Raw genomic sequence first — 22,337 nt, forward strand, 5'->3', positions numbered from 1 at the left:
CGTCCTCAGGGCTGGAGGACAGCTCAAGGATCGCCAGGTGACTTTCACAGGTGCAGACAGGAGAGCACAGAGCAGGGAGGGGAGCTGGCCGGGGCCCACGGCTGCGCAGAGGCAGAGTGAGGCAGAGCTGACATCTCTCCGTGAACCTGTGATGGTTTCATACAAGGGCCTACCGGCGCTTTAGCTTCTTCCTTAGAGAAGCAGACCCAACGCTCACTGCTGCATGACTGAGCCTGCGCCCGGCTTACCGACATCCACAGGCCCTCCCCTCCCTCTGGAAGGGGGCAAGCAGCACAGCTCAGGGTTCTGCACCAGCAGGTCTTCCCGCTCGGCACCAGCGGCTGGGCTGTGAGGTGCTGGGAGCGTCTGTTCCCAGCGAGGCCTCTTCCTCATGCGATCGAGCCAACGGGATACAGCTCAGTGTCCGCAGAGGCAGACCATGGGCACCTGCCAGCCCCTCTGGGGAGAACCTGCAGGAAACTCAGTCTAGAAGAGTGGTCGGCAAACTGCGGCTCTCGAGCCACACGCAGCTCTTTGGCCCCTTGAGTGTGGCTCTTCCACAAAATACCATGTACCCTAATGAAGTTAATAACAATGTGCCTACCTATAGAGTTTAAGTTTCAAAAATGTGGCTCTCCAAAGAAACTTCAGGAGAAACGTGGCTCTGCTGACTAATGAGCTTGCCGACCACTGGTCTAGAAAGTGTGAGGGAAACTCCACCTGGGCCCAGGTTCATTTAAAGTTCAATGGTGACCCCCACCTGAGGGCTCTGCCCACCGGAAGCGGCGGGTGGGTGGGAGAGTCTTGGTGACTCAGAGTTTCTGCTCTGGTCTGACATTGTTGACCACCTTCCTTTCCTCCTGCTTTTCCCCAGCTCCTCCTTCTGTGGTAGACATTGTTAGCATTTAGTATTTAAAGATACAGCTACGGAGTTTAACTTTGTCTAATGCATCATCGCCAATGTTAGATGCTCCAGGAAATGCTGTCTGTGTAAGGCAGTCCCTGGAAAGGCACAGGGAAGTCTCTTCACAGGCAGGCTCTGTGGTGCATGAGGCACTGCCAGCACCAACCCGGCTCAGAGCCGAGGTACATGGACGGAGTCAGAGGGCAATGAGGACATCCCAGGACCTTAAAGTAAACCTTCAGCCACCGCAGTGACCTCCTGGGTAGATTCTGCCTTTCTCTGAGGAATCTCCCGGAGACGCCAGGGAGAGGGTCCCTGTCCGGACGCCACGCCCTTCATCCGGGTTGTGATCCCCCCCCCCCCTGGCCTCCTGGGGGAACCCCCACACACACACACTGAAAATAACCTCCTCCTCTCAGCCTCAGGCCCCTCCAGCTGCTGACCCACCGCTGCCCTTCCCTTGTGGCCACACCTGAAAGAGCAGGCCGCTTCCTGCCTCCCACTGATGCCTCAGCCCACGCCAATCTGGTGTCCCCACCATCCTCCCACTAGCTAAGGCCACCAACGACCTCCCTGCCACCAAACCCAGCATTCATTCCTGATCACCCTCCCAGAAACAGGCTCTCCCCACCCCACCCTAGCCACAGCAGCCCCTGCCTACTGCCTCCCCTCCCCGCCCTGCCCCTCCTCAATGTCAGTGGCATCCTGCTCCGCTCAATCTCTGTGTCCAGGAGGCCCCTCCCTGTGTTAGCCGTTTCCTTAGATGCCTGAATGCACAGATAACTCCCAGGGTACACAGCGCACCTCAGATCCAACAGCCCCAATCATCACCATCTCTCTCTCTCTCCTTCTCTCTCTCTCTCTCTCTCTCTCTCTCTCTCTCTCTCTCTCCCTCCCTCCCTCCCTCCCTCTCTCTCTCTCTCTTTCTCTCTCTCTCTCTCTCTCTCTCTCTCTCCCTCTCTCTCTCTCTCTCTCTCTGTCTCTCTCCTCCACCCCCACCCCCACCGCCCTCTCTCTCTAGGCCCCACCCCTCCACACTGCAAACCAGTAACCTAGGATTGACCATGATCTCTCCCTCTACTTCACTCCCATCCCCACACCCAATCTAAGCATAGGCAGCTGTACCTAATGTGCCTTCTCCAGGATGCCTCCATCGCCCCACTCCTCCCCACCCCCTCTGCCACACCTGGATCGTGCCCCACCTGTTCTCAACAGCCCCTCCCCCTGCTCCGGCCAATTCTCTCCCCACTCCATTCCGGCCCCTCTAATCGGCCCCTCTTACAGCAGAGTCATCACCTGAAAGCACACTTTACACTTCTGATAGTGCTCTATCCCCACCCATCTGATAGCTCCGAATGCTCGTCCAAAAGGCCAGCCAAGTTCACCCGGTGAACTTGTCACAGGAGCAGCCCCAGGGGCCGCCTGGCAAATCCAGCTCAGCGAGCGGGCGTGCTGGAGGCCGCGGCTCCCGGGGCCGCCCCAGCGATGGCTGAATGCCGCCGTGAAAACACTGAGACAGACTCTCCTGGGACCCCTTTGAGTCAAGGACTCCCAAAAGCTCTGCCGAGCCTCCCCAGGCCCTACAGAATGCCGCTAGTCTGACGTCTCTCCCTCCTGCCCTTGCGGGGTCAGGCTGGCATGGTGCTAAAGGCTGGTCCAGGTTTCTGACTTCCTCCTCATTCCCCCCATCAGTGCTCTCCCCCCCCATAAGATCCCTGCCCACTGGATCCCTTTGGATCTGCTTCTCCGAGGACCCAGACCAACGCAGCCCTCAAACGGCAAGCCCCTGAGTGCAAGGACCTTGTCTTAGCTGCCCCTTAATTTCAGCTCCGGATGCAACACCACCAAACGCGTGCTTGTGGAACTGAGAAAACCAATTAATATGTACTTTTTGAAGGAACCTGGGACACAAACACCCAGAACCTCTTCCTGCTTCTACTCCGTGCCCCGTGTACCTGCATTAGACACTGGGCAGACCCCAGGCAGTGGCCGAGCTAGGGCAAGCGCCCCCCAGGTGGTACCACTCAGTGATGGATCACTCCCAGGCCGGCAGGAGAGCGCATACACTGGGCTGGTGGCCTCCATGGCGTCGGCCCAGCCGCCAGCAGCGCCCTCCTCTCCGGAGGACGGAGCACAGTGGCCACGGCCACACAGAGCACCTGTCCCCACAACAGGCGCAGCGCCCACGAGAGGCGCCACTGTGGGCCCCTGGGTCAGGCACGGGCTTCCGGAGAAAGAACGGAACATCTGTGGGTAGAAGAGTCTTGAGGCTCCGCGGAGACACCCGTTAGACATGAAAAGACATTTTAGAAAATGCAGTGTAGACAGATTTTCAGCGCCCACACAGCCTTCCCACTGAGTCTCTGAATGTGAGAAAATTTTGGCTGCCTTCTGACTTTTACAAAAATGCTTTTAAAGAGAGATACCTAAAAGAGAGAGAGAGAGAGAAAAAAAAAAAAAAAAGCCCATCATTCGGAAAGAACACTGTATACCATCTGAGGTAATTTTAAAACTGAACCGAGAAAGCCTTCTTCCTGGCGAGCGGTCTAGGCGGGACATCACCCCATGGAGCTGGTCACACAGGCGCTCTCCGCCCGGGATTCTGGGCCACAGGGTGGGCACACGGTTCTCCCTCCACAGAAAGCTTCACCGCATCTCATGACAAACCCCTGTCCTCCCGCTGTGTGGGGTGGTCAAGATAAAGTCCTGATCTGGGAGGAGCAGAGACCCAGGAAAACTATCGGGCCGCCCCTCCCCTCTCCGTAGGGCCCCACACAGCCTGTCCTACACATTTTACATCTCCTCCAGGTTCACATCGCCCCCCGCCCCGCCCCCGTTCGGGAAACCTCCCTCAGTCTGCCCCTCGGCAGCGGGTGACCTCCTTTCGCTTTGCTGGTGACCCCAGTGGTGAACCCACTGGCTCTCCAAAGCGCGTACACGCATGGGAACACTGTCGTACGTGGAACCTCGGGGGCCGGGCGAAAATACTGACTCCCAAACCTTCTCTCTCTGCTAAAGATCTTACTCTCCAGCCCTTTATGGTCACGGGTGCTCTCCTTCCATACTATTCTGCTCTGATTTTATTATAACCTTGTCCGTGTGTTTCCATTGGACTCCCCCCCCCCCCCCCCCAGGTGCTCTGTGGCACTCCTCACTCCCCAGCTGGCCAAGGTCCCTTTCCTTGTCTCATTATCTCCCCGGAACTTGGAAGTCAGCGATCACTCCTCGCCAGGACCATTCCCACTGCACAGCGGATTCCATGACGCAGTCACTGATAAAACATTCAGCACCCTTTGGACCGAGGCTAACGTTCCCAGCCCCGCCCCAGTTCTTACCAACCCGATAAGCACGTTCGCACACACCAGTCCCTGCGCGCTCCCACCCAGGCCGCACCTCCAGGCATCCGGCAGGTGCCTTCGCATGTTTCCTTTGGGATGATCACAGACACACAGTAAGCAGAAAGCGGTACAGAGAGGGTCAGCCTTCTCCATCCCTTTCCTGCCTGATCTACTTCCCTTAACCTTAACCTTTCCCAGACCTGATAGTCTACGTAACCAAGTACCCGTCCACCAACCTGCCCCCACAGGGACACCGCACATAACGAGACGAGGTCGGCTGACACAGCGCAGTGAACTGACTATAAACCTCTCAGATGGCACCGTTTTTCACATATTTGATGTCTTTTTATCTGATGTCTCTGCCTGTGATTTTGTGGCATTTTATTACACATGAGGATTAATCAAGATGAAGAACTGTCCCAGCCACACTAAGGCCGCCTGCTGCACTTTATGTCACAGCGTCCCTCCCCCTCCTGTCCCCTCTCCATCTACAGTGCGGAGGACGTTAGAGAAACGGTGACACGCAGATATAGTCTCTGAGGCTGGCTTTTCTCACTCACTGACAGCTTTTAATGAACAGAGTCCCCTAAGTGTTACCACTACGCCCTGTCCAAGCCCAGGATTTATGTTGTTGTAGTGCTTCACATTGAAGGTCGGTCTTTATAGCTAAGTGCCGACCACACTTGCGATGTGGAAGCAGGACCGAGCCGTTGTCCTAAAGAATCATTGATAGTTAGGTAAGTCATAGTTAGCTCCCTGGGGACGTGTGCTGTGGTTTTTCTCACCCTCACCACAGACGCCCACACCAGCATCGTCAGCACAGACTCGTAGACAGGGTGGCTGACCACATGTTTACCCCCAGAAGAGGAGAGAATCCGGAAAAGCAACGCTTTGGAGCCTCCTTGGGGAGCTTTTTGATACAGGTTAGTGTAGTGCACTGGGCTGGGCGTATGAAAATGTCCCCACATGGGTTTCTCTCCTGGTTTCATGTTTCTGGATTCAGACCCTAAAATGATAGGGTCCGAGTTACTTCGAATACACATCATTTTTAACGAGATGAGATAACAAATAAATAAAATGGAGGCAATTCGGCGCCATTGCTCACGGCACCCCAAGGCTGAGCTCCCCCACCCCTGAAGGCACAGGCACAAGCGCTGTGCGTGGACGGGGACCCACCACTGCCCTATCCACTGGGGCAGCTTCCTGTCGGAGCGTCCGCGGTGCAGGAGGCGTTCATTCGTTAACGCTTACTCCCGTGAGGAAATCCATCAATGGCCAAAGGGCGCAGAGGAAGAGGGGAACATGACCATGGTGCCTACGTCCACAGTGACTCCGTACCTATAAAACGTGCAAACGTGAAGCAGTTACTTAAAAACAAGTCATCAAAGCAAAGGACCCAACTTCTATCTGGTGTGCAGGAGCCAAGCCCAGCGCTCCATGCTGCCAGGTAGGAGTTCTCCTCAAACGCCACCAGGTAGCCGGTTACCCCATTTTAGAGGAAGCGAGGCCGGGCGGCTGTCACCCCACTTTTAGAGGAAGCGAGGCTCGCCGGCTGTGCTCCGAGGGCAGCGGGAGGAACGCTCAGAGAGCAGCTCCCGTACAGGAACCCTAACAAGCAAACCCCACTCTCAGTGTAGGGACAAAGGCTGTCTGTTAGCAAACACCCGTTTGCCTCTTTCAGAAAATACTATTTCCAGGGACCACAGGCTCTCACAATAGGTGACTTCACCTGTCTTCTCAGCTGTAAAACGGGAAGATAACAGTACCCACTGCCCAGGCCGTGTGAGGATTAAGGAACATCATGTGCGGAAGCCCTTACAGACAAGCCACACCAGGACACGTCCTCATGCTCCTGTGCCCCCCTCCCCCCTTTGCGGGCCGTGCCACACCTGTCTGGGCTCCTGCTGGTGCCGGTGCCGGTGATGGCTTAGCCGGGGCCCAGGCCGAGGCCACTGGCGCTCTGAGCGGGCCTGCCGCCTTCCTCGGCCCCTCTCGTCGGAAACCACTGGTGGCTGAGAGTGTGTGTTACGGTGTCACATTAGCTAATGAGATCATACTCGCTAAACTAAGCCAAGCTAATGAGCTCTGCTTAGCTAATTAGCTCTACAGGAACGAGCTTTCTTCGCCGGCGATCGGCAGACCCGAGTTAATTCCCATGCGGGGCGCTGAAAACTGGGGGTGCCAGTGTGGGCACAGCTGTCAGGCCGCCCTGCCTCTCACCTTAGGAACGGGAACAGCGGGCAGAGGGCTGGCCCCCGCTGCCGGGGGAGGAAGAGGGGACTGACCGTCGTCCCCTCTCCCGGGTGCTCGGGTTGTGTGAGGACCAAAAGTGGAAGAAAAAAATAAACAAAATAAACATCAGAGACTCTTCCGTTCCAGGCTAACAACAGGATCACAAATTTCACAAAATGGATGTTTTCGTTCATCACCCACAAGCTCCCTCACTGTCATTATGGCTGGCGACATATCAAAGTGGGATCTGCGGAAAGGGACAAGAGAGAGATTTTGTGAAAACCGCTTTCCCCTCCCCAGAGCGCTTACTGGGAAGTCTGTTGGCATGTCCCATACGTGCGAAGACCTTTCAGGAAGCAGGCGCTGAGAGAAGCCACGCCTGTGCCCTCGGCGGAGATCAGGGTAATTTTTCAGAGACCAGGCCAGAGAGCAGCAATAACTATGCAACAGCAGCCAGAGTGTCAATATCGATAAATGAGGATGAAATGACGGCCGCTTCTCGCTTTCCCGAGGAAGGAACACAAGCTTAAGACAAGCAATTATCCCGAGTTTCACAGGAAGACATCTGTTGACAGGCATGAGGATGGAGGCCATCTCACCCCTGGCCATCTGAGTCACCTTCCGGATGCTGAGAAGGGCGGACGCGGTGGGAAAAGTCCCCGAGGACCATCAGCTGTGCGCCCCACTCCGCCGGCAGGCAGCTGAGCGCCTTGCGAAAGCCACCTGGCCTCCTGCGCCTTCGTCTCCCTGCCAAACGGGAGCTTTCCCAGTGCTGCCACGACACCATCAGAGGGTCCCCACGGACAGCTGGGGACATTCCAGAGTACAGTTTACAGAGACACTGGCTCGAGTCAACACTAATCATGAAAAAAGCATTTGAAAAGCACCAATTTTTACGTGCTTTTTTGCTTCTATGTAAGGTGTTTAGATGGCCATCATTTGCAACCCCCTGTGTCTGTCTGTCTTGGACCTGCGTGTCTAAACACTGGGTGATGCTGATGGTCACTTCCCTGCCTCCGGCCGTACATAGTGAAGCAGGCGTATGTAAACACTGCGTGCATGGGAACCAGACATGGATGTGCCTGCCTGAAAGGCAGGTCTTGGTTGGCCCAGCCACTCCAGGGCATCGCCTGTCTTAATGCAATTCCAGAAGCTCTGCTGTAGTGCCTGCTGCGAACCACACACCAGCACCAGATGCACAGGACCCACACGGCAGTCCACAGGCCGCGGGTCAGGGAGCTCTCAGCTGGCAGGGGATGGAGGTGGGCAGAGGGGCAGGCACCAGATGCAGGAGGGTGCTGGGCCACCTCAGGCTTCAGGAGAAACGCGTGCCTGAGGAAGAGCAGGAAAGCTGGGCTGAGTGTGCACCTCAGAGGTGCAGGGTGGGAGGGGGGTGTGGGCGGAGGACCCAGCAGGAGTGCAGACAGGAGGTGTGGGGCCTGGCGGCCATGGGGCCTGGCGGCAGGGTCCAGGGTGCTAGGCTGCGGCACAGTGTGTGTCAGCTTGCAGGCTGGGGGTCATGAAAGCAACTTACTGGGCCAGAAACAATTTTTAAGTGAACTAGTCTAGAATAAAACATTAGAACTGAATAAAATAGAGCTCAGCACACAGGTGCTGCTTCAGAACGTCTCATCTCTATTGTGTTTGTGTGTATATGTGTGTGTATGTGTGTGTGTATGTGTGTGTGTGTGTGTATGTGTGTATGTGTGTGGATTTCCATGATGACTGCTTGGAGTGGCTCACTCTCTAAAAGTCTGAAAAAGACACTGGCCAGCTAACCAGGCATCATCCCCATTGCCACTGCCACCTTCCAGGGTAGAGAACAGTGTGACGCTAGGACTGAAGACCATGACAGCATTCTCATAGGGGGAGGGCGGGACTAAAGACCATGACAGCATTCTCACAGGGGAGGGCGGGACTAAAGACCATGACAGCATCCTCTCACAGGGGGAGGGCGGGACTAAAGACCATGACAGCATCCTCTCACAGGGGGAGGGCGGGACTAAAGACCATGACAGCATCATCTCATAGGGGGAGGGCGGGACTAAAGACCATGACAGCATCCTCTCACAGGGGGAGGGCGGGACTAAAGACCATGATAGCATCCTCTCACAGGGGGAGGGCAGGACTAAAGACCATGACAGCATCCTCTCAGGGGGAGGACACAGACACGGGCTTGAGGCTGGGCTGGCCCTCTGCCTCTATCCCAACCACTATCTAGAGCCAGACCTCCATGAATTACTTCCAGAGCCGACCACACATGGTTTGGGACATCAGCAGGGCAGGGGCGTGAAATAGAGAAAAACTCAGCTTCAATCAGCTTATTCAGAATTTGGCAACTGGAAAAACATAAGTTTTGTTTTATACAATTTAGTTTAGTATACAAATTACATTTGGAGGTGGGGACGGGGGCTGGCCACATGGATTTCTTAGTGTTTATGGCTTTTTTAAGAAATCCTCACCAGAGGATATGCTTATTGGTTTTAGAGAGAGGGGGAAGGAGAGAGAACATCGATTGCTTGCCCCCTGCATGGACCCCAACTGGGGATCGAACCCACAACCTAGATCTGTGCCCTGACCGGGAATCAAACCTGCAACCTTTGGTGTACCGGAGGATGCTCTAGCCAACTGCGCCCACTGGCCAGGGCGTGCTCATGGCTCCTGACAGGCTTTCCTCCAGCACGGGGGAGACAACACAACGGATTCCGAGCAAAACTCCCTGCACCAAGTGTTGCCACCCATCCCGTCCCCCCGGCCTGCGTCACAGCAGGCCTGGTGAGTGGCACCCAGACAGCCTGCTCCCTGGAGAGGGTTCACAGACAGAGGCTGCGACACGTGAGGGAATGTGCACGGGGCCTCGCTCCAGCCCCAGAGAGGCTCCAGGAGGGGGAAGAGTGTGGCCACGAGAGATTCTGGTTCCAGATCTTTCTTCTTCACGAGTCCACTAAGCTAGCTTCTGTGGGTTCTGTTTTCTTCATGGGCGTGACAATCAGCCGGCAAGTGCTTTTTACCTCTGAATCAAGAACCTTAAGAAGGAGAAGGCATAAATCAAAGCGCAGATGAAGACAGGGCAGACCTGCAACTGCCCAGAGCAGACGATGGAACCACCTTTACTCTTTATCTCACGGCGCAGTGCTCACGGAGACTCAGGAAGCACCAGCCCTGGCCCTGACAGCAGACCTCAGCACCTTCATTTCCACGGCACATGCGAACTCCCCGGTACATGGCGCCCCTGCTCGGCATGCTGGAATTGCTCCACAAATATTTCTGGAGTAAAAAGAGCGAGCGATATTAGAGAGAGGAAAAGAAGAGTGAAACACTCATGAAGAACGACAGGGAAAACATAAGCCTGAAAGCACGGAAATGCATCTCTTGCCTCAAAAGATGAATTCATCTATCTGTCTAAGTGCTGTAATCAGGAAAGCGGCTGATGGACCGTCTGAAAAGAGCTGTCGCAGGCTCCCTCGGAACGTCCCAGCGCTTCATCAGCGTCTTAATCACCGTGATCGATGGAGGAGCCCAGACACTCCGGCAGACCATCTTTCTGCGGAGGCGGACCTAACCTAATTGGCTGTGGCCACCGTGGGAATAAGCAAGCTGCGTGCCAGCGCGGCGCCTCTGTCCATCGCGCAGCGGCCCCCGCGCCTGTCCCGCCGAGGTCGGCGTACAGGTCAGAGCAGCCACGCCGCTGGGAGAATCGGAATGGCTACAGAATGCCTCTCTCTGGCCAGGACAGAACATAAGTGAGAACAGCCAGGTCTGTCCTAAAATAAAGAAGAAACAGTATGACCTCACACACTCCACTGCAGTCCTACTACACACATGTCCACCGTCTTGCTAACTCGAAAGACACAGCACTTCTTTAAGGATTTTTCTAGAGCATCAGTAACAGAATTTAATTTTCATGGGCTGCTATCTGAAAAAAAGCAGGAAAATTTATATCAAGTTAGCAAATGTGAGATAATCTGAGTAAAAAATTCTTCTCCCTGGTTAGAAAGACAAATAAACTATATATAGTTGCAGAATTTCACTTGACTTTGGCTTCCATGTTCAAAAATGCCCTTATCTGCCATCAAGAATGTGGGTATGGGAAATTCATGACATTAAAAGACCCCAAAATAGTAGTATTCGAGATGATAAATTGTGTTGACTTATAAATCGAAGGCCCACGAACGCTCAGATCGCTGGGCGCCAGGAGCGGTCCGGTTGCCCGCTGCAGGGCAGCCCGGCTCTGCAGACCGAGGCCGCCCAGGCTGCTGTGGGAAAGGCCTGGTGGGGGAAGCATGGCGGCAGGTGAGCCCCCCATCGTACCCCGGAGAAGAGTGAGCATCCTCACACACACGCTCAGTGTCAAAGCGGCATCCCTCCCAGGCTGTTTCCACACTCGGCCCTCTCCCAAATCCACGGCCTGAGCACGCAGAGATCCTAGAGAAAGAGTCTCCATCGTGAGCGGCACAGAAAGGCCTCGGTCACTGCTTTTAGCCGTTTTGTGTGGCTTCCTTCCCACAGAGCGGTTATCCCTGTCAGTGCAACAGCATGGATGGGAGCTCAAGAAGGGAAGCTGAGACTGGGTCCAGGCATGGATGTTGGGGGCCTAGGTCACTAGGACTCCCACTTCTTCCCCCCTGGGGCACGCATGGCAAAGGACACCCCTCCAAAGAGCACAATGGTGGCTGCATTATCCAGCCCAGCCCCCTTACTCCTCCTGCAGGCACACTGGGATGGAAGCGTGAGTGATGAGGGAGAGCCTTGACTTGACCATCATTTTGAGAAATTCTCCAGCTTCAGCACAACAAGGTCAGCATTGATAGTCACACCCTAACTGGCCCCTCCAAACCAGTCTCAGTAGTACTTCATGGGAGGATTTCTGGCCGTAAGTCCTCCAGTCACTACGGCTGTCCAGCAGCGCTCCCCAAAATGCACCAGCTTTAAACAACAACGTTTTGCTCACGAATCTGCAACATGGACAGAGCTCGGCAGAGATGGCTCACATCTGCTCCGTTCAGCTTCGCCTGGGACTCTGTGTGAACCACGGAACCACGTGCGGGTTCACTCACTCACGTGTCTGCCTCTGGGCCGCGAACCTCACACAACCAGAGGTCAGAGAGCTGGGGGTCCATGCGCACCTCTATCTCTGTGTGGCTGGAGTCTCTACAGGCGTCCTCAAACTTTTTAAAGTGGGGCCAGATCACGGTCCCTCAGAGAGCTGGAGGGCCGGACTATATGAACTACTAATTCCTACTGTAACACCTCGGCTGCGCTCACTGCCCAAAAAACCTGGCGGGCCGAATCAGACTCCTCTGCGGGCCGCATGTGGCCCGCGGGCCGTAGTTTGAAGACGCCTGCTCTACAGGATCAGTGTGTCAGGTGGCTACACTCCTAAGACGGCAGCTCAGGGCTCCAACGGTGCATGGAGAGAGGGAAGGAGAGAGAGCGAGGGAGAAAGTGAGAGAGAGAGAGAGAGAGAGAGAGAGAGAGAGAGAGAGAGAGAGAGAGAGAAGCAGGAGGAAGAGGAGGAGGAGGGTAGGAGGGAGGGAGGGAGCGGCCATGCACCAGTCTCATATCTTTGAAAGTAAGGGAGGAAAATGAAAATACAGACAACAGCCTTTGAGAAGGTAGTAGCTGGGAACACACATTTGGCAGACCTACGTTATTTCTACTTCCTGCACAAGGAGAGCCAGTAATTTCTCATCTCAGCAAATAGAAGAAATGGCTCTAATAGAGGCCAGCATTCTGTGATAAAATAAGCCGTTTCTCCGTATTTGTGAGAGGTTTCTGAAAAGCGCCAAAGGATCACAGACTCCTGGAGCTAAACGCTTTCGAGTGAGTGAGACCACCATTCCTCCACGCACCCCGCGGAGGGCCCCTGGCCACACCGTCCCCTATCGACCACCTTCCCACTGCCACATTCTGGTGACTCCCTAAGGCAAGACCAGTTCCCATGGATTTTGAGGTCAGCAATTTTTAAAAGCCAGCTTAAAGACATATGTCAACTATTGTATCCCTGTTTTTTTCAAATGACGTGTTCTGTCAAAATGTGCTTAGAATGTCCTAAAATAAAAAGGCCTCTGTGGAACTGAGAGAAAGCCTAGAAAGGGACAGGGAAGTGTGCTCTAAGGGTAAGTAAGGTCTTAGCTGTGAATGTCCACGGAGAAGGAGGCAAAAATGGGCCTAAGTTAAGGAAAGTGCAACTTCTACGGTTTGGAAGGGTGGAGCTGAGAGAAAGGAACACACACACACACACACACTCACTCACTCACACACCTGTCACCGTTCTCTTCATCCTGGGCTGATCTTGGCAGAGGAAGAGCTTATCTGTCAGGCACAGCATCAGGGAGACAGAGAGTCTGCATGGGCTGAGTCCCTTCTATCAGCGCTGCCAGGTGCAGCCAGCCACCTGAGAAGAGGCTGGTAACGGAGCCTTAATTACAAGTCCTCTGAGGGGCAGTGTCTAAACCAGACAGGAGATCCGAGAAGCGCTCCAAACCCAAAGGCCTAAAAGTGAGGGGGGAAAAGTGAAAGCCTTCTTTCAAAACCCATGGAAACTAGCATCAAATTAAACTACGAAGATGAAACTCGCGATCAAGCACTTCACGCATCATGAAGATACATAGTTGATAGTCATAATTCACCATTTGGATAAATATTTTATTATAATATAAAAGCATAATGGAATTGAACCCTTGGTAAACTCTATTTCAGTAACCCAGGCCTAGGCATTGAGTCTGGATATCATAGTCATTGCTAGGACATGCTTTAGAAGAAATTAAAATCCACAAAGAGGCAGCCTTGCATATTCTACCCTTTAAATAATACTAAATGCCAAGAATCAGTGAGAAGTCAAAGAAAGAAAGATTAGCAAGAGTATGAAGAATAAACTGAGCATATTTATACAAATCAAACATTATGGCAATAAAAACTAATTTTATATATATATATATATATATATATATATATATATATACACATACATACACTGCACCAACAATCTGAGAAACACAATTTTCAGTTTTTTCAAAATCACAAATTGAACATGGAAAGTGTAATCACCGCACTCTAACAATGAGAGCAAGTGGTATCAGCTACAAAAGCACTGTTTTTAAGACATATCAGGGAACTGAGGCTGCCAAGAAGTCTAAAGTGTCAAGCCCTTTCCAGAAGGAAAAAAGGCCAACATCTGCTTTCATTCCTAGTCAAGTGGCAGGAAGTACAGAAATCCACCATAGACAGGAGTAAGGAGAAACCAGGGAAATTTTTAAACAAGTTAAATGGCCAGGTGTGGACTGCCATGTGGATTAGAATCCCAAGAAACCTCAGCCTCAGAGTAAGTCTGCACCACCAGCCAACTCTTCCCGATGGTCATCACCAAGCACAGCAAGAGCACACCCAAGGCTGGGGCAGGGCGGGGGAGTTGGGACATCTTCCCTGATGCTATAGGAACTTCCCCACGGGGAAGGCAGGAGTCAGAACTTGAAACTGGACACATCTCTCTCAGGTGCTTCAGGCCTTCACCCCGGGCACTGTGCAGTCTCCAAGGGCTGAGGCCAGACAGCTGGGCAGTGAGAGATGTCCTGGGGTACAGAAAGTTGGAGCTGGGCTGAAAACAAAGAAAGTACCTCAGTAACCCCAAAAGCGGGCATTCTGGCTAACAAACAGAAATCTTCCCGTTCAGTGAGCTGGCATTAGGCTGTGTAAGGGAAAGACATCTTCAGAGGTTAGCCAGGGCTCAGATCCCACTCCCTGCTAAAGGAAAAGTCCTGATACTTCCCTCTAAACACCTAAAGTCAGTGATTAAATGAATCTAAACAAAGCTCTGGCAAAACCCACACCCATTTCAATTATAAATAAGACTGACTCAGCCCAATGACCAGTGGCCTGGTAAAAGAGCATGCCCTTTTAAATTCCTACAGCCTCAGCTCTACCCTGTTCGGCTCCGTGGATAGAGTGTAGGCCTGCAGACCAAAGGGTCCCAGGTTCGATCCTCGTCAAGGGCATGTACCCTGGTTACAGGCTCCTCATTGGGGCCCTGGTCAGGGGCAGGGAGCAACCAATCTATGTGTTTCTCTCACATTAATGTTTCTCTCTGTCTTTCCCCCTCCCGTCCACTCTCTCTAAAAGATCAATGGAAAAATATTCTCAGGGGTGAGGATTAACAAAAATAAATAAATAAATACCGCTTCTACAATTCTTTTATGCACAATATCTGTTACACTATCAAAAATTATAAGGCACACAAAAAGAGAGGAAATATAACCCATAGTCAAGAGAAGGAATAGCCAAATGAAGCAGACCCAGAGATAATATAGATATTGGAATCATTAGACAAGGATTTTAAAGTCACTACAAAAAATGTTAAATTATTCAGTAGAAAATATGGACAGGAACAGATGGGGAATTTCAGCAGAAGAATAAAAATTATTTTTTATAACTATATAAAAGACTATTTGTAAAATAGGTAAATGTTCAAAATAAAAAATAAGATATCAAAAATGGCTCAACATAGACACAGCAGAGAAAAGGATCAAGTAAACTTGAAAACACACTAATAGGAATTATTCAAAACTGAAACACAAAGAGAAAAAAAAAAAGAGTAAAAAAAAAATGGCATCAAGTATCCAAGTCCTGTATTGGACTGTATGAAATAATATCACATACTAATAAATGGAGTTTCAGGAGAGGAAAGGAAATAAAAGAAATAATGGATGAAAATTTTTTAAAGCTGATGAAAGATATTAATCCACAGATTCAAGAAACCTCAGCAAACTCCAAGCAGGATAAGTATCAAGAAAACCACACCTCAGCATGTCATTGTTATGCTGTCGAAAACAAAAGATAAAGAGAAAATCAGCTGGGACAAAAACTGACAGGGGGAAATGCTAAAAATAATAGTGAACGGCTCATCAGAAATAAAAGAGGCCATATTTACGGAAGAATTAAACAAAAGCATGTAGATGGTCCCCTACTCTTACCTGAGCCAAATTCCCAAGTGTAACTAATTATAAGCATCTACTGACCACTATTTTCCCTTTCCTAACAACCTCACCTACAAAAGAGTAAATGTACTTCTTTAAAATGCTTAATTTAAACTTTCTTGCCACGACATAATAACTTTCCCATGAATAAACTATGTGTAACACTATAATACAAAATAAAAATCTCCAGATTACATACACAGTTATGGCCCATTAGATAATTGACCGTCGCTATTATAATCATTTTCTGAATAATTTGGTACCACTCCCCACTAGCTGCAATGGAACACAATAAAACATAAGTAATCGACAGTATCCTTCTAAGCTTTCTCAGGTGAACTCTAGTCAAGAATCTATAAAATTTGAAATTATTCTAGGTGCTGATGGTTGTTAGGTAACATTCATATATATCTCAGAACACTCTATTCCTTAACACATTAGTTAAATAAGAAAAAACTAGAAAGAAGTCTTGGTGAGCCAAGAGAACACCCCAGCTCTATCACTAGTTTTCTCAGTAACAAAACTAAACAAAACAAAAGCTTTTCTTTTCTCTGCTTCAATTAATGCATTTGTAAAGGGGTGATACTTGATTATGAATTCAGAAGAACTATATTCAAATATAGTTCTAAGGCAAATATGTTCTATGAGACATTATTAATGATCAACTTTATTATCATTCACGACGTTACAAAATGAGAAACTAAAGTGTTTCAATATTACCATTATTTCATGCAGCAACAAATATGTATATTACTGAGAGCCTGCCATTTACCAGGATGCAGCAGCAGACGGAGTCCCACCCTCAGAAAAATTACATGTGTTGCTCATGTACACACCGGCAAGGGTTTGTGCACTCAAGCCTAGAAATCCTTAATAAGGTTCTGAAGCAACCTTAGCTTTTCACGGGGCCATAGTGGGTTATAAAATGTCCTTGACACCATGTACTCATGTTCAGTGATGAGATCCTAATAGCCATTACTATCATCTACTATCAACCCCATGGTGTTCTCCGAGGCACAGCATGGCCAGCATTCGGCCACTTTTTGGATGTTTTCTGAGGTGGTAGAAAATTGGATGCAGTTCTGAAGAGGATGGTTGGAAAAAGATGGGATGCTTACATGTTATAAGAGCAATACCTTCTGCTAGATAATGAAGGATCTCTCATCTGCAAAGGAGAAATTATTGGAAATGGTGCTTTTGTTTATGGGGACAGTCCTTTGTTCCATCTTCAAGGTGGCTACCAATTATTCATCAGTTACAGCACGTCCTCGAAATATGCCAACTTCATTCAACATTGTCCATGATAATGTTGATGAGATGCCATATGCCATAGGGACTTAATTCTTGTTTATATCAATTAGCCGACGGTTAAATTGGTTTCATTATCCATTTTGCTTAAAGTCACAGAATCTATCAACGAGAACATTAAGTGGGAACTTACTGTATTTCAGAGGTGATTAGCCAAAGGTGAAAGAGGAAGAGGAGAAGGAAGAAAGGGGGAGGAAAAGGAGGGGGAGGGGGAGGAGGAGGGGGAAGGAGGAAATACAATTGACTTAAAAAAAAAATCATCAATAGACGTCTAGTGATGAAAAATTTAAGAATGTTCCCACATTCTCAAGCACTTCAGTTCTAGTAACATCTCCAAACTGTCCATGGGACAGTACCGAATTGGGAGGCATTCAAGTGCACTATCTGAGCAGGCCCCCCCTCACCTCCCAGGATGCTCCTGAAAACAGGATCTGCTCTGCCTCCCAGTTCATCTCCTTCTTTCCGCCCTTGTGATCAAGAGAGTATGAAATGCCAATATTTCAGGACCAAAGACTTTATTTCCAACGTGAAACAGCAGACTGTGTGTGCGTGTGTGCGTGTGTGCGCTCTTGCAATGCTCGCTGATCTCTTCCCATTGCAAGTATGGGGGTGTGAGATGGGGACAGTGCAGGGAGCCTCTGATGAGCCAGCCCCTTAAGGAGCAGCAAGCTGCTCCGTAACACTGCAACCAGCACCCTCCCTTCCTCTTAAATACAGCCAGGAGACGCTGTCACTGTGCATCCACATCCACATGGTGAATAAAAGACGCCAGAAGACAAACGGCCTGCCCTACTTGGAAAAGACGGCAAGGCGCACCAGGTCGCTCCTCGAAGTGTTCTTTCCTGTGTCCACGGTTCTGAGATGGCAGCTCCCAAAATGGAGTCAAAATCCAGTCCTCGCCCCTTGCAGGCTTGCTCAGTGCTCTTCTTCAGGGTCTGGATGAGGATGGTCTCCAGCCACCCCTGCAGGACCCACTCTGAAGGCGCAGGGCGAAGCCACTCCCCGGAGGCCTTTATTTTAAGCTCAGACACCACAGATCTGCACTATCGCCCTAACAAGCTGTCACTGTCATGCCTGCTTATTAACCCACATAGCCGGTCCTCCCAAGGCTCTCAGAGAGGGTGGGCAGAGACCTCCGGAGGCTATTTCCGAGGTCTCCCCCAATCAGAGGCACTGTTTACTGAGCACTTGCTCTTCTCTACCAGACACAGCACTACATACACATCTTCATTAATCTTCACAGCATTAAAGCTAGATATTAATCCCATTGAACAGATTGGGAAGCTGGGGCTTTAAAGTCATATAATTTTCCCAGGTCACGCTCCTGGTAAGGATCTTGGGAACTGTCCATCCAAAATCCATGGCTGTAACCACTGCTGTGTGTCGGGGAGCGGCACCGGGGCCAGAGGCGGCTGGCTCTGCAGCCAGAACCCTGCCATGGGCACTGTGCCACCTCAGTGCTGTTAACCCGCCAGCCCGTCCCTCCCTCCCAGGTGGGAACAGTGACTTCTCCCGCCCTTCTCCCAGGGGAGGACAGTGACCGCACCTGTTGCTGTGCTCCACAAGTTCACGTCCCTCGCAGACTTCCTCACCCACCTGTTCAAGGCTGGGAATGAGAGAGGCGGGCAGAGTCCCTGGAGAAGGAGGCCTGAAACTAACTTTAGAAGTTACATGTCCTCTTTTCAAAATTCAAATTTGCCTTTGTGTGACTGTATGGGGAAGCATGGGGTGTGATGTTTGGAAACGAATTCTACGAATGTTAAAAGTTATCCAGACACAAAGTTCATCAAAGTAGGCAAAACCACATTGTATGTGCTCGATCAGTAACTAAGGAAAGGACCGAGGAATCGGGCATAAGGAGATCAAACTAGCATTCTGTGTGGGTCGCTTTGATTTTAGCCTGTTTGTATTTCATTACCTCTGCATGTAGCTAATTGGTTCTCTGAGTCTCTATCAAATTAATTTAGCCACAGTTATTTTCACTCTACAAGTAGCAATGACAAAGAACTTAAACGCAATACAAACATTATTTGCCAAACCATAATAGTCTATAGTCTGAACAGCCCTATGTTTTTCCTCAACTGAGGCAGCCTGATAGGATGGGTCTACCTTCTTGAAATTTCAAATTGCCTAATTAAGCAACACTCATGGAGACCACACACACACACACACACACACACACACACACAGCTGATATAAAAACGAAGCTGCCGGCAGCAGCTAATAAACCCAGGGCACGTGCTGATTCCTACAGCCATCAGTCAGCACAGCGCGATGCGGGAAAGGACTGTGACAGCCTGCTAATGAGCACTTTGGGGAACTCTTGGAAGAAGGAAGAGAAAATGAGTTTATAATGCTTTAGTTCAGCTAAACGTTTGAATGGGAAAAATAAAAGGTGGTAACTAATAACTGGGGCGGGGGGCTGACCATACAGTGGGGATCTGGTGACAGCAAAGGAAATGCTCATCATTCTGCAGGAAAGACACTTGTGGCTGATACTCCGCAGCACAATCTCAAAATTAGCCCCTTTTCTCCACTCTTAAAACTGCTAAAAAGAGCAAAAATGCCAAAATAGATCCCTCAAAACCTTTCTTTTAATATATCATTGTACTGATTTCAGAGAGGAAAGGAGAGGGAGGGAGAGAGAATCACTGATCAGCTGCCTCCTGGATGCCCCCTCCTGGGGATGGAGCCTGCAACCAGGCCATGTGCCCTGACCTGGAATCTGACCATGACCTCCTGATTCACAGGCCAATGCTCAACCACTGAACCATGGCAGCTGGGCCCTTCAAAACTTTTTTAACAGTAGGAACATGGTGAATACTCTCCATCTAACTGACCACCTGTAATGAAAACCACCATTAATTAGAATTTCTGTGCAACCACATGGCATCATCATTCCGGCGCCTGAATTTAAGTCTCAGAATGCAGACTCACCGGGCACCTCGCGCCCCTTCCTCAGCTCCCCGGTCTGTAAGGACCAGGGTGGCTGCGGATGAGGCAGCAGAAGGGAAAAGCCCGGCACAACCACTCCCTCCTGTCCCCACGACCTCTGACAGACTCAATCAACTAGTCTCAACTGTGCACAAGTTACCCTGCTGGAGAGACCCGGGTATTTTAGTCAAAAGGGAGGGGGTGTGTGTGAGAAGACCCTGGGGGAGGGGAGTAGCTTAGACTGAGCTCTCTCTCCTCACCTGTTCTAACTAAATCCTGCTAAAACCGCTCACCATAGTCAGATACAGCGTGTTCCCCACAGGGTCAGAGCACCTTCAGTATGACATGGTGCACCGCTGAGAGAGCGCTGATTGAGACCGCATTTATAATATCAAACTCCAGGCACCAAATCAGAGCCTATTAACACTCATCAGAAATAAAAGTAAAGAAACACAGAGTTTTAATTAACTCTGTGCAGCAGAAGGCGGTGAACGGGTACGGTGCCCCATAACAATCAGGATGTGGGAGGCACAGAAAATTCCGGGGAGCAGACTGCCTTTTTAATCCTGGGGGAAAGGATTAAAGTTGACTACAACTTCCATTGAGCATAAGATCCAGGATTATGTAAGAAGCTCACTGCACATGCTGGACCACAGAAGAGCTGAAACTGATTCTGGAATGTGGGTAAACTGCTTTCCCTAACACCATTAATGAAAGCGAAGATCCTTCATTAGGTGGACAGTTGCTACTGGCCACTGTGATTTTCTAAAGACAGCAGAGACTTGCTTGCACTTTTGTTCCGGATAAAAGCGCTCAAGTCCCAAAGGACAGCTCCCGACCAGGTCTAAAGCATCCTGCACCTGCTCCCGGGTTGGGGAGGGGAAGGCCAGGCGGGTGTGTGGGACACTTTCTGTTGAACCTTTTCTTTAAAAAAGCAGACCTTTTCCAAACATCGCGGCGAGTCAGAAATTGTGCAAGAGTGAGCATCTAAGCAGAATGAAACATGACGGTACCATCCTGGGTGGCCTGCACTTGACACCCAGAATACCCGGGACTCCTCATCATTCCGCCAAGGTCCCTGCAAGACGCGGGCAGCCGGGCTTCACAGGAGCCCCACAGCCTGCGCGCAGGAAAGGAAGTCGCCTCTGTGTCCGAGACTCCAGCCGCTCCTCACCCCCGCCCTCGGGGTACATACACCTGGGCCGTCCGCTCGCCTCCAAACTCCGCGGAGACAGCGCCGAGCAGCGGCCACCTGCGCGGAGCACCCCGCCCGGGAGCGCCAGGCCGGGCGCCCTCCCAGCGCCCCCGCCCCGCCCCTGCCCCCGGCCGGCCCCCGCGGCTCTGTCCTGGGACCCGGAGCGGACACCTCCGGCGGAACCGCGGGAGCGCGGCTGGCATTACATAACCTCAGCCCGGACGGACAGCTCGGGGAAGCGAAAGCAGCCGCGGGCGGGGCGGGGCGGGGCGGCGGGCGCCGGGGACCGGGCGCCGGGGGTCAGGCGCCGGGAGCCGGGGGCAGGGGCCGGGGGCCGGGGCGCCGCCACTTACTCGAAGGCGAAGAAGAGCCCGCTGGTGACCAGGATGAGCACGAGCGTCAGGTAGAAGACGCCCCGCTGCTGGGCCATCATGATGCGGCCGTCGCAGAAGAACTGGTTCCTCCCCGGGAAGACCTCCCATTTCCTGCGCGCCCGGACCCGCTTCTTCTCCGCGGGGGGCGCCTCCATGGGGGAGGGGCTGTGGGTGCCGATCTGGCTGTACTCGCAGTCTCCCATGGGCCCGCCGCCGCCGCCCGGAGACATCCACGCGCGCAGCCGGCGCGGGGCGCACGCCCCCCGGAGCCCCCGGCCGCACGGGCCCCGCCGCGCCACGGCCGCCCCTCTACGCGGGGTCCGCGCCGGGCGGCAACTTCGCGGGGGGCGCCCGGGCCGAGCCCGCGGGGCGCCCAGCGCTCATCGCCGGCGCCCCCGCCCGGGGGGACGCCGCTCGCCCGCAGCCCGCGGCGGCGCTCGGGCGCTTCCAGCCCGCGGCCCGGGGCGCCGGGCCCCCGCGGGGCGCGTGGAGCCGCCCGGCCGCCCCCGCGCCCGCCGCCCCCGGCCCGGGCCCCGCGCGCTGCGGGCGGGGAGAGCACGAGGCGGCGGCCGCGGAGCCGGCTGCTCGGAGCCCCGCGCGCGGCTCGGCCAGGGTAGGTCCGCTCCTTCCTCCGGCGGCGGGTCCTCCCCGGAGAGACGGCAACCGGGAGGCCCTCCGGCACCGGCAACCCCTCCCAGGGGTGGGGACGCGGGCGGGATCGCAGCGGAGCGGCGGGCGCGGCCGGGCTCCCGCTGTCCCGCAGGAGCCGGCGCGGGGCGGGCGCGGGGGCGGAGAGCGCCTCCGACCGCGGGGCGAGCGAGCGCACGGACACTTGTTTGCGAGGCTCGGCCGCGGCTCGGAGCGGTCCGCCTCCTGCCGCGGGTGGGCGGCGGCCGCGCGGCGCCCCGGCTCCTCCTTCCGCTCCTCCTCTCTCTGCGGAGCCGCACCGCCGGCGGGCCGGGCCGGGGTCGGGGACGGGGACGGGGACGGGCTCCCCGGCATCGCCGAGGTCACGGCCCGCCGCGGCGTGCGCTCCCCGCCGGCCCCGGTCCCCACCCCCCTCCCGGGCTCCCGGCCGCG

At 52.7% G+C, this 22,337-nt stretch overlaps 1 protein-coding gene across 3 annotated transcripts in view; it reads right to left on the reverse strand.

The window, feature by feature from the left end:
* Nucleotides 1-21,504, reverse strand: part of ZDHHC14 (zinc finger DHHC-type palmitoyltransferase 14) — a 118,944-nt gene extending 97,440 nt beyond the window's left edge. For all 3 annotated transcript variants that reach the window (XM_045572779.1, XM_036413532.2, XM_036413531.2), the window contains exon 1: nt 21,237-21,504. In XM_045572779.1, coding sequence (XP_045428735.1) covers nt 21,237-21,487 — 251 coding nt within the window. In that variant the 5' untranslated portion in view covers nt 21,488-21,504. The remainder of the gene's footprint in view (nt 1-21,236) is intronic.
* Nucleotides 21,505-22,337: the final 833 nt, after the last annotated feature.

Source organism: Pipistrellus kuhlii, unplaced genomic scaffold (genome assembly GCF_014108245.1).
Source record: "Pipistrellus kuhlii isolate mPipKuh1 unplaced genomic scaffold, mPipKuh1.p scaffold_m20_p_5, whole genome shotgun sequence".
Classification (NCBI taxonomy): domain Eukaryota; kingdom Metazoa; phylum Chordata; class Mammalia; order Chiroptera; family Vespertilionidae; genus Pipistrellus; species Pipistrellus kuhlii.